This window comes from Musca domestica, unplaced genomic scaffold (genome assembly GCF_030504385.1).
Source record: "Musca domestica strain aabys unplaced genomic scaffold, Musca_domestica.polishedcontigs.V.1.1 48, whole genome shotgun sequence".
NCBI classification, from domain to species: Eukaryota; Metazoa; Arthropoda; class Insecta; order Diptera; family Muscidae; genus Musca; species Musca domestica.
Genome location: NW_026712340.1, coordinates 1,787,589 through 1,800,006, shown reverse-complemented (window position 1 = coordinate 1,800,006; position 12,418 = coordinate 1,787,589). Strand labels below are relative to the sequence as shown.

The 12,418-nt window shown below is 35.7% G+C and overlaps 1 protein-coding gene across 2 annotated transcripts; it reads right to left on the bottom strand.

The window, feature by feature from the left end:
- Positions 1–594: 594 nt before the first annotated feature.
- On the bottom strand, positions 595–11,954 carry LOC101896437 (cytochrome b5-like). 2 transcript variants are annotated; one of them, XM_059127766.1, is made up of 3 exons: positions 11,897–11,954; positions 11,691–11,831; positions 595–1,724 (listed from the first exon to the last, which is right to left on the bottom strand). In XM_059127766.1, exons 2-3 carry the CDS (start codon positions 11,808–11,810, stop codon positions 1,440–1,442), a joined length of 405 nt encoding a protein of 134 aa, XP_058983749.1. In that variant the 5' UTR covers positions 11,811–11,831; positions 11,897–11,954; the 3' UTR covers positions 595–1,439.
- Between the last annotated feature and the right edge of the window lie 464 nt (positions 11,955–12,418).

The following is a 12,418-nucleotide window of genomic DNA, read 5'->3' as shown; positions in this document are numbered from 1 at the left end:
TCTGATGGATATGCAACCTCCGCCCAGGCTCGTAAGGAAAGACCCTCATGATCTAGAGAGAGAGGTACAGAGGTATAAGAGAGAACGTCAAGATCTACAGGCCTATCAAGCAGGACTGCACGGTTTTCACTCTCACGCCGTCTCAGAAGTCATGGAAGAATATAGAGTTAATTAATACCGTATTAGGACATTGCATTTCCCATCGCAGCGATAGAACGAGAGCAAACCAGAAGACCAACAGGTCTATCAAGCAGGACTGAATGGTATTCACTCTGACTTGGTCTCAGAAGTCATGGAGGAATATATGTAGAGTTAATTAATACCGTATTAAGACACCGTCCCCCTCCCACCGCAGCGGAAGAGCGAGAGCTGTCCCGACAAACCCGTGTAGTTTTGGCACAGTTAAGATCCGAATGGTGCAGCCGCCTCAATTCGTATTGGGCCGGATTGACAGCGATGATCTTATCGATGATCATTTTGTAGCGCTCTGGACACATTTTCGTTGTCTTTGATCTTTTTATTAATATGACTCCATTTTTTTCTTATATAAACCCCATTTCTGTCACTTTTATGTACAAAAAAAAAAAAAAGACATTTGTTTTATAATTTATTTAAATATATTTTTATTTACTTATTCTTCTCATCTTAGACTGTAAAAAAACTGAATATTGAAAAACAAAAATTTCCCATTTCCTTACAACAATGTTTTGTTTTTTTGTTTAGTTTAGATTTTACATCATTCCTACTTGTTATTTTGTTACTTCTTGTTTCTTTGTTCTAAAGAAAACTATGGATGATACTAAAGGGGGGAAATATTTTAATAAAAATTATATACTTTACATGACATATGATTTTATATAGAACATTTCTTCCACTTACTGTTTTATATGTGTATATGACGAAAAAAAAATTAACTATAAAAGCATTATATTTCTTTAGGCAGATTTACAATAATTGTTAGACACTTTGTAAAGAGCACTCATAGGTTGGTTGATCGATTGACACCAGTGGAAAGTATACAAAGGGATGTTAAATAAAATAAGGAAACCAAGGGTTAACTAAGAATACAAAAAAGTGGGGGCGGAAAAGGAGTTAAGGAATTAGGAGTATAAACTTAAATGCAATTTTTGTAATAGAATTACAAACATCCTGTGTTTTTTGTTTTGGAAAAAAGAAGGAATGACAGCATTACATATTTTGAGTGAGTGACTGTGTGTTTTGTTGGTTAAATCAAGAAAACATAATTTCACACGCCTTGGATGTTTTGTGTTTTAGGTTTTTTCTTTTAAAAGATAGTTAAAAAAAGTGCGTCTGGTTTTTTTATTTTGTGGCTGGTGGTGATGTTCTCCATCATCTCTCACGTTCTTATCTAGTCATAGTAATAGCTTGCTTTGTTCTGACTGTCTTTTCTTTGTGTCTCTCTATGCGGTGATTTACAATTATTGGGATTTAGTACCAAAGAAAAATTTGTAAATTAATGTAGCCACCAAACCCAAAACAAAAGGCATCAACCATGATTTCATTGAAGACTCTTCGGTCTTTTGTTCCGTATTCCATGTGGGTTCGGATTTTTCGGGTACATTTGAACGTTCTTCGGCAACCAATTCACCAACTTTGTATTGTTTCATCATTTCACGGGCATCGGAGCTGTGGCCAACATCTTCGAAATGTTCTGTAGCATCTTTGCCGGCTTGTTCGATCAAAACTTCTTCGCCACCAGGATGCTGTAAAGAGAAAACAACGGGGAGGAATATGAATATATATAAAAATGAAAATCAATTAAAAAATATTCTAAATTGCATTAAGTTTTTTGTAGGGAATTTTTTGAGAAAAACTATTGCAGATAGACGTTAAATAAATATTAAGATCTGTTAAGGATATGGTTTAATATATAAGGCGTCAGATCAGGACTTTTGTATCCGTCATAGAGAAACAGATCCTGAATTGAAATTTTGTGTTTAAAAAAGAACCAGTAAAAAAATTAAGTTCCGCCGGGCCGAACTTTTAATAGACTTCACCATTGGGAACAGAAAACATTTTTATATAAAAGTATCTGAATTCAAATCGTGACCACAAATACCAGTGAGACCGTTTGGATAATGCTGTTACCATTTTTTAGACAAATCCGTGAAAAAATGTAACAAAAATGATTAAAATACTGAATATCCGGAGGAGCCATAATGTGGGGGCTATACCAAAACGTGGACCTATATATACTATGTTCCGCCGCCGGAGCTAGAACCCATTACGAACTACAAATAGCAATTTTTGGACAATTCAGTGGAAAAATGTGGCAAGAATCATCAAAACGCGGAATATCGGGAGGTATCATTATAAGGAACCTATACCAAAACGTGGACCTATACATACAATGTTTCGCCACCGGAGTTGGAACAAATTATGACCTACAATTATTAGAGAAATCCGTGAAAAATGTGGCAAAAATCATAAAAATACGGAATATCGGGAGGTACAGTTACACAAGTGGCTATCGTTGGAGCACTCCAGCATTTAAATGTGACTAAATCTATTGTGTCTCATACCATCGCTCGTTACCATGATAGTGATCAAGGAAGTGAACGGAATAAAACAGTCCCATCAGCAGAAATGGTTCGAAAAGTAAAGAGGCGACTTGATCAAAACCCACGTCGCAGTGGCGGAAAAATGGCTCGTGAGCTGAACATATCGCAATATTCCATACAGCTAATATTGAAAAATTAGCTCGGGGTAAAGCTATTGCAATTCCAAAACATGCAAGAGCTAAAGAGTTGCTTCGCTTGACCCCGAAAGTGGTGAACTGCCGAATTTGGTTTTCTCCTATGAGAAAACATTCGTTGTCCAGCTTTCCAAGCGACGGCCATGGTGATGGTTTGGACCACCATAAATATCCGACGGTCGTTCTCCGCTCGTATTAATCGGTGGCATGAGAATAAATGGCGAATATTATCGCAAAAATATTCTGCAGGGTGTATTAAAGCCTTGGGCACACAAACATTTTGGCCGCAGACCTTGGACATTCCAACAGGTCTCAGCACCATCGCACTCAGCACGCGCCACCCAAGAATGATTACAAAATGAGGTTCCTCGCTTCATTTCCAGCGCACAATGGCCACCAAAATCTCCGGATACCAATCCGTTGGACTATTGTGTCGGGAGTATTTTGTAAAGCAAAGTTGGCACTAAAAAATACCAAAGTGTCGATCACCTCAATCAAGCACTTCGCCGGGAATGGGCCAAAATACCGCAGAGCAACATTCGGGCAGCGTGTGACGGTTTCTTTGGCCGTTTGAAGGCCATAATTCGTGCCAAAGGTGAATTCGAGCAAATCTAAAACTGTTCCAAAACTTGATGCTATTTCCGAAATTTTTTTTTTGTTTTCATTCAAAAAATTAAAAAAATGTAAAAATTATGGCGTTTGACTTTGTTGCGGTTTTTTTTATCTAACCCTGTATTAGGATCTGTTAAGGATATGTCATATTATATAAGGTTAACACCATCAGGACTATTGTATCGTCATAGAAAAACTGTCCCCCAATAAAAAATTTTGGATAAAACGTCTAAATATCGGATTTTTGCGTTTGTTCCCAGTTGTTTCTATTAAAAAATTCAACTTCATCCAACTCGAAGCATCCGATCGAAATTTCGATATTATATTTGGAGAAGTTTCAAAAGTGGAGTTTAAAAGTGTCGAGCGAGGTGACGTTTGACAAGACCCCGATGCAAGAAGAAAAACACTGCCATATTTCCCAAAAAACAAAAGGTCAAATTCGTTCGTTGCATGTGAGCATTTTAAAGAATTACAAACTCAATGACCACTCCAATACATCTACATTGCATTTAGGGGGAGATAGTAATATAGCAAGGGCTTAAATACATATTCCTCCCTCAAAGACTTTCTTTTAAGACAAAATATTGGACTTTACTTCCTTTAAAACCGTGTTAATTGGGTTTTTAATTGTTACGAATAATAAACAATAAAATTGCAAAAGTAATGACGATCGATTGCTGTCTAATCTATATCCAATACACATATCTCCAAAACCCCCCTAAAAAAATTAACACAACAACAAATGTGTTAAACAACAGCAACAACAACGGTCATCATACAAGTTTGTCTTGTTTCCAGTTTAACCAAATATTCTTTACACAGTATGTAAATCTATGAGCAACACGGTTGAAGGTCGGATGAAATTAGAATTTCAAATTATTGCCCAAAGGCGGGTTTGAAAAATATCTAAGGCAGCAACAACAAAAAAAAATAAAAGAAGAATATGCGTATACGTCATTAGGATGCATTGAAACGTGTGCTGCCATATTTTGAAAAATAAAACTGTGTGTAGACACCACAATGGTTTTTAGTTCTACGAAATATTTATATAAAGGTTTTATGGAAAGGTTAAATATGCTAATCATGGATGGGTGGTGGTGGTGGTCTTTGTTCTTCTACAATAAATTTATTACAACTGAATCGATTATATTTTTTTGCTTTTGTTTCAAAAGACAAGAGCTAAATATAAATGTGAAAAAAAAAATGAGGAAAGAAATTATTTCGTATTTTATTTTAGCTTGGTTTTTGGAAAATGTTGTACCCTAATGTTATGTCAATCACAGAGATACAAACAATGTGCCATGCAGAAATATTTTTACATATGATCATTAACTCCAAAGGTCAAAAAAGAGGAGGCAAAATGACGATACAAGGGAAAAGTAAAACAGAAATGCTGCTTATGTCTGTAGAAATAATTATATAACATCCAGAGATAACAACAAAACACGCACACACACAGTTGATGAATAATCTACATTCATAGTCAGTGAAAGCTTGGCATAGAAACAAAGGTTGTATATTAACATATGATTATATGATGAGGGTATTTTCTAATTGATTTTTTTCTGGAATCAGTTAGATAGTTAAGCAAAATATGATATTGGTTCTGAAGAGATTGTAAAAATATTAAATATCGAGACGTGAGAAAAATTAAGGCGATTTATCCAGCCTTTTTTTATTATTCAGGTGTACTACTCTTTTTATTTTTTTTTTTCTTTTTTTCGCACACTGCAAATCGAAGGTCCATTTAATATGCGTTAAAAGAGTTAGGCAAAACGGTTATTGGGTCAACATTTAAAAACGACTTTGTGAAGATGAAGGAAAAGCAAAATAGTGATTGAAAAGTTGTGTTAGGTTAGGTTTTGCATTCGTGGTTAATTTTTATTTTACAGCCACTTCACGTGTAGACCGATGGTCCATTCTGTTCATCTTGAAAAGAGAAGAAGCATAGAAAAAGAGAAGAAGCATAGAAAAATGTGGAAGGAAGAAGAGCAATAAGATAGAAGACAGCTGAAAAAGCTAATATTCAGAAAATAATGGCGGATGCTTGCCTGGTATACTCCATAGCCCTTTTAGGTTCTTGGGGAAGTAGACTAGGTCCGTAGGTTCATTTTTTAGAAGTGGGAGTTGATTTGCAATGAATGTTATCAATTGACTCCACCTCTACAACATCCATAGAATATGATATCATGGATCTTAGGCAGCATTGGCTAGTGGTAAACTCTGTGGAATTTGTAGCCTACTTCTACGCGAGGAATATGAAAATATCCGCCACTAATTCAACGGCCACACTCGTTACCACATGTCGCATTGGACACATATCTCGCGGAGCTTGCCGCCTAGTTCGACGCGAGGAATATGAAAATATCCGCCACTAAATCAACGGCCACACACGTTGCCACATGGTCTGCGGAAATGAGAACAGAGCTGAATATGCAGATCGAGGGAAATATAATATCTAAGGACCGATCCTCAAGGCGCTAGGCGGTAGTACAGAGGATGCGAACAAGGATACCTTGTTGACCTGTAATAGAGCGATAGGTGGGTCTGTGGTCTGCTATGGGGTCCAAGTGTGGACTGAGAATATAGGCAGTGGAAGAATATCCACACCTGTCAGAATGCTGCCTTGAGAACTACGACACAGTGCCTCCTCATGACACCAGTGGACCATCAACATGAGGAAGCGAAGGTCCTTCCCGTACGTCAGCACAACTTTATGTTTTCGTTGTCGTGTTATCGTGGGAGTCATCCAAACCATCATATTTTCATCCATCATCCAACCATTATCTCCTCTTTCCAGGTGTGTCAGGAAGGACACACATGTTCTTGAGAGGGAGATCCAACGTTATAAAAGAGAGCTTCTAGATCAAGAGGTCTATCAGGCAGATCCAAGTGGCTTTAATACTGATGAAGTCACAGATGCAATCAACAATTACAGTATGAATGCCGGAGTCCACACCTCCATTGCAGCTGAAGAACGTCGGCCGACAAGACAAACCAGGGTAGTTTGGTGCAATTACGATTGGGATGGCGCAGTCGTCCCAACTCGTATTGGACACTTATTGACGAAGATGTGAGATAATGCCAGTCCACACAATACGATGCACCTCCTTAATTGTCCTGCCTACCCCACTCACTCTAGAAGATCTTAGGCTTCAGCCCGCGAAAGTAGCAAAATTTTCTGAACTTGGAGCTAGAACCTGATTAGCAGAAATAAAATAAACCATTTAAAGCTTTCACAACAAGAACCTAGTCTCATAATGCAAGATCGTATAGCTACTTTATCTCTATACAACTTTTTTTTATTTTTCGTAACCAGAAGTTGGTTCAACACAATTCTCCTTATTTCTCGGTCCCCTCATCGGAGTGTTCTGGTATTCAACAGAACTAACTCACCTTTCCACTATCCTCAATGGCAGATATACACTTGTCTTATTATCATTTCACTGTGCCATGCTCCTAGCCAGAATGGTACTAACTCGGATCCATCATTTTTATATCCTACACTTTGCACAGACATTGGCGTTAGTATTTGTCCTAGTGTTTTTGATTTCGAAACGGAGCATACCGGTCCTTACTTAGGCATACCCGCATTTCCTGACTTTGAGTATTTTAATAATTTCAGCCACAATTTTCAAATGACATCTCAATTTAATTGTCCTATAAAAAAAGTCAATATGTGTTGTCTATGACGCCTCTTTATTAAGTTACATCCCTACCAGAAGAATTTTAGAGGTATCAGAGGCATTTTCATCCAAATTGCCAAAAATTTTCATTACTGATATTCAGAGAACTTATTTCGATATTGGTTATTTCAAAGATTTTAACCACAATTTTCAACCGAATTGGCTGTTATTTTGTCTTTAGATAACAATTTTCTCCAACAAATAAAGCTTCATGACTTCTTCTTCTTCTTCATATTGCGGCTATTTTGAATTGTCACAAACGGAGTAATACTATTAAAATACCAACATTTGTATGTAGAAGATTAAAAGGAGATTTATAATATTATAAAATATTGAATTTCCAAATATTTATATGTTTTTCTGGGTTGTTTCAACGACAAAAAGAAGCAAGAAAATAACCAAAAGAAATATTGAAAACGATCATCATTATGATGACTATTGACCCAAAGACCCGGCGTACGTGTATGTATGTATCCATGTGTCACATTAACCATATAATATTCATCTTCTTCGCATAATACAACACGCAAGGTATTATATATGAAATGGAATATTTTCCGTTTGCAATTCAAATATAACAATATTGTTGTTGTGTGTTTTTTATTTATAGTCCCCATTTATATGTGCATTGATTATTAAAAAGTTAAGCGCAAGTTTTTTTACACACAGAAATGAATATTTGTGGCATAATCATATAGTCCCATTATCACAAATTTCGCGCGTAATAATAAGAAAATAAAAATGTGATCATATCTTAAAGAAAATTGGATAGTTGTCCGTCTATAAGAAAATAGACTTGGATTCGCTTCCTCCACTTAGGAGATTTTTTTTTTTTGGAAAATAGTTCACAGGATCTCTAATTGCTATATGAGACCACTTTCTGCGATCTGATCATGTTCTCGCAGAATACCCTAAAACACATTGCACATATATTGTTTATTACCCTTAGAAAAATCGGTAACTTTGAAACCCAAAATTTTTATATAAAAAAGAAGTTAAAGTTGACAACATTAGTATATTTCGGTAGATTTTAGCGACTACTTTGTTTTTGTCGATAACTGACCGAACATTTTTGTTAATTACTGAAATTATAAGCATTTTAATTTTGCCGACTTTGTCGGTAACTCAAAAAATGAATAAGAAAATGCCACTACTGATCAGAAAAAAATAAATCTGTGATTTGTTTGATTATTTCATTCAAGCTATTAATTAGTTTGCCTCTGTATACCTTCCTTAAATCTCGACAATGTAAACAAAATGTTGAATATGTCATATTTGAAAACAAAACAAAAAAAAAAAAACATTTTGATTAACGCGCAATTTAAAATGCAGCGAGCGGATGGGAATTGACAGTATAAGAAGCAAGTACGAAAATATATGTGTGTGCGATGGGATGCAATTGGCATTCGGAAATATTTTATTGTTGTACTCATCAAATTTCTTGACATTCAATTTTAAGCACGCGACACACACTGAAATAGGTATCACATTTCAACAATAATAATAATGGTACTGATTTTAAAGTTCTCAGCAAATTTTAAAAAAGTTAAAAAAATCAGGTCAAGTGAGCTTCTAGAAAGTGAAAATAGTTTCGAATTTTTTTTGGAGTTTTAGGTTTAAGGCCCTTACTAACTTGGAAAACGTGACTTGCTCAGGAAAATGGATTGCATCGTTGAAATCAGGTCTTAAAACAATGAGTACAATGGAACCTTGTAGGAAGTGTAGACTTCCAATAGAAGGCCGTTATACAGGGTGAGATGAAAAAAACTGCAACCAACTTCAGACTGCAGACATTTCTAATCCTCTTTTCCGACAGCCTTTAAAATTATTCCAGTGAGAATAATTATGAGAATTTGGTGAGAATTTTCCAGAAAAAAAAGTTATTCGTGATGGAATTCAAGCGTGATAGTGTGATTTCTTTATATTTGGCTGGAAAACCACAAGTGGCTATCGTTAGAGCACTCCAGCATTTAAATGTGAATAAATCTTTGGTGTCTCGTACCATTGCTCGTTACCGTGATACTGGTAGCGTAGCCTGACGTCAAGGAAGTGGGCGGAAGAAAACAGCAACATCAGCAGAAATAGTTCGAAAAGTAAAGAATCGACTTGATCGAAATCTGCGTCGCAGTGTACGAAAAATGGCTCGTTAGCTGAACATATCGCAACATTCCATTCGCAAAATATTGACAAATGAGCCGGGGTAAAGCCATTGAAAAAAAAAAAAACAAAAAAGGGGCAAGAACTTACACCGCAACAGAAAGAAAATAGACTCAAAAGAGCTAAAGAGTTGCTTCGCTTGGCCGAAAGTGGTGAACTGCCGAATTTGGGTTTCTCCGATGAGAAAACATTCGTTGTCCAGCAGTTTATAAACAAAGAAAATCATCGTGTTTACTTGCCAAAGAGGTCAGTTGAAGATGTGCACCTTCGGTTGGCCACCAGAACTCAAGCGCCGGTCATGGTAATGGTGTAGACTGCCATAACAGCCGATTGTCGTTCTCCGCTCGTGGAATCAGAATAAAAGCCGAATATTAACGCGATAATATTCTGGAGGGTGTATTAAAGCCTTGGGCACTCAAACTTTTTAGCCGCAGACCTTGGACATTTCAAGAGGACTCAGCACCATCGGACCCGGAAACTAAGGTTCCTAGCTTCATATCCAGCGCACAATGGCCACCAAAATCTCCGAATACTAATCCGTTGGACTATTGTGCCTGGACTATTTTGGAAAGCAAGGTTGGCACTAAAAAATACCAAAGAGTCGATCAACTCAGCTCTTCGCCGGGAATGGGCCAAAATACCGCAGAGCAACATTCCGGCAAGCCATAATTCGTGCCAAAGGTGTCCAATTCGAACAAATCAAAACTTAAAAAGATAACGATAAGATAATAAATAAGATCTACTGATTGTTTGTACCCAGAATATCTATTCACAGAAAAACTGGTATAGGTTTTAATAATTCTTAATTAATTCATCAAAAATATAAATCTCCCAAAAGGTCTAGGTACTTAATTCAAGGAAAAACTTTTTTAAACAAAAAGTCTACACAGAAATTAACTTAACATAAAATATTGATGTAGATATCACAGACACTACAGAATGTGAGACATTTTGGAAGATTTTCAACCCATTCTGCTTTAACAACTTTGTATAAGTTTGCACGATTCTTCAACCTGGTTCTATTACTGCATAGATTAGATAGATTAGATCAGATTTATATCATTGCGATATTTTTAAAGGTCATGGTGTTTTGATATTTCAGCAACATCAAGTTGCAATAAAATCTTGTGTAATATAAGCAAAATATACCAAAGTTTTGGAGAATGACGATCAGTTTTAATAAGGCAACAATTTTCACCAGTCATTTTCTCACTTCTAAAAGGAAATGATAGTTAAATGGATTTCGTCTAAACATTACACCGCAAAAGACCAGCAAGTGTTGTTTCCCTGTAGGTACTAACAACTTATCTAATCTCAAAGTGGTCGTGGCTCTTAATAGAATGAGGCAATAGTGAAACAGAGGTGCATAAGTTGTAGATTAATACATATTGAAAATTTAATTATAGTTTCGACCGTTGGAGCTTGATAAAAAAAACTCAGTAAATTTAAAAAAAAATGCGTTTCATATAACTAATTAGTAGAGTATTAAACAGTTCAAATGAGGGCTTAATTAACGCTTAGAAATTATAGAAAAACAAGTTTTTTTCACAACATGATGTGCGGGCATCTAGAAACTTGCCAATTAGGCTAGATTGGCGTTAGGGCAATTTATTGGAAAAATTACACGGAAAATCTTTATAATTATCCACGGATGTAAATAATGTAAAGCTTTCTTTCACGAAACAAAAAATAATTTATAATTTAAATTCTATTTCTATAAAACAGTGAAAGTTCAAAGTTCAGAGTCCATAGAAAACGCAAGAAACATGCATAGGTATTTGCAAAAAATACCCCTCCTCAGCTAATGATTGCATAGTCTAGCTATTACTAACCGCTGCCTATTGAATTGATTAATCCGATTTTTTCGACTTTCACTAAAAAATATTTAAAACAAAAAATGTCAATAACATGTTAAGACCAAAGGGCAAACTCTGTAGAGTACCTTGGACGGAGTTAAACTGATAACAACAATTTTTAGACCACCATTCCAAATCCCTTTGAAGTTAGAAATCTAAATTTAAAGAAACTCACACCTAATCTCCCCACAACAGTCAAATATAGCGAGAGCTCTATTAAATAAATATATACATAGTAGGTATGTATTATCAGTGATATCAATATACTCTGGTTAGTTTTTGCCATATCACGATGAATTAATAAAAAAACACGAAATTGTTGCTGCACACCCAATGTACGTTGAAACTGTTGCGGCAGCCGGGTGTAATCATCTCCAAGGAAAACTTCTAAACAGATGTTTACAATTTTACGTATTCTCTAAAGATTTTCCCCTCCCAAAACTAACAACGAGCAAACAAACTGCGTACTTATTATTATTATTTTTCACCATGTTTCTAATTGTTTTAATATTTCTGTCTTCCATATTGATTGTCATGTTTTGTACACGTATGGACGACGTATTGGGGAGTCGACGGTCGCTTCTAGGTTCTAACAAGTAGGCAAAACGATGATTATTCCCAACAAGAATATATACAGACACACACACATACACCAACACTCACCTCATTGAGAAAAGCGGTCACGTCATACACGTTGTTGTGGATAATGAACCAATTCTTGTCTTTGGTGTTATTTTTGGCAACTTCGGCGCGGGTAAAGTATTTAACGTCTTCCGATGACATGTTTTTTGTGTTGTAAATTTTCTATTATATATAAAACAATTAAATTAATTTTTTTTTAATAAATTCTTCTTGAATGTTCTCTCTACGTTGAGATCCTCCTCTCGCCAGCGCAGTTAGTTCAATAATGAATGATAACGTATGTCGACATTGGAACAATCGATTAATCGACTTTGAAGTTGGAAAACTTAAAAAGGTCGAAGTCGTCTTTTGTCGGCGTTAAAAATCGCAGTGTAAACTCTTGGTAATCGATTTTCGATACTAAGATCATAGATTAGACACCGATTAACGTGCTATATGTTTTGATTCTGTATTTTTAGTTGTGTTCCAGTACTTTTTTAGTAGTAAAACTAGCAGAAGGGAGAACAGTTCGAAATGTCATTCTCATTTAGGTTTGCTCAAAAAATAAGGGAACGGAAAATTAGCAGAAATGCGATAAAATGTCAAAATTCCAAAAGTAAACAGCCTAAATCGGACTGGTGAAACCTTACTGAAAAGGGCGCCAACATTTAAAAAATGAGTATTAAAGACGATAAGTTAAAATTAATAATTTATAATCTGATTCCTAATTGAGCCAGTCCTCTTCACTGCTGGAATCATCCAAAAGTGAA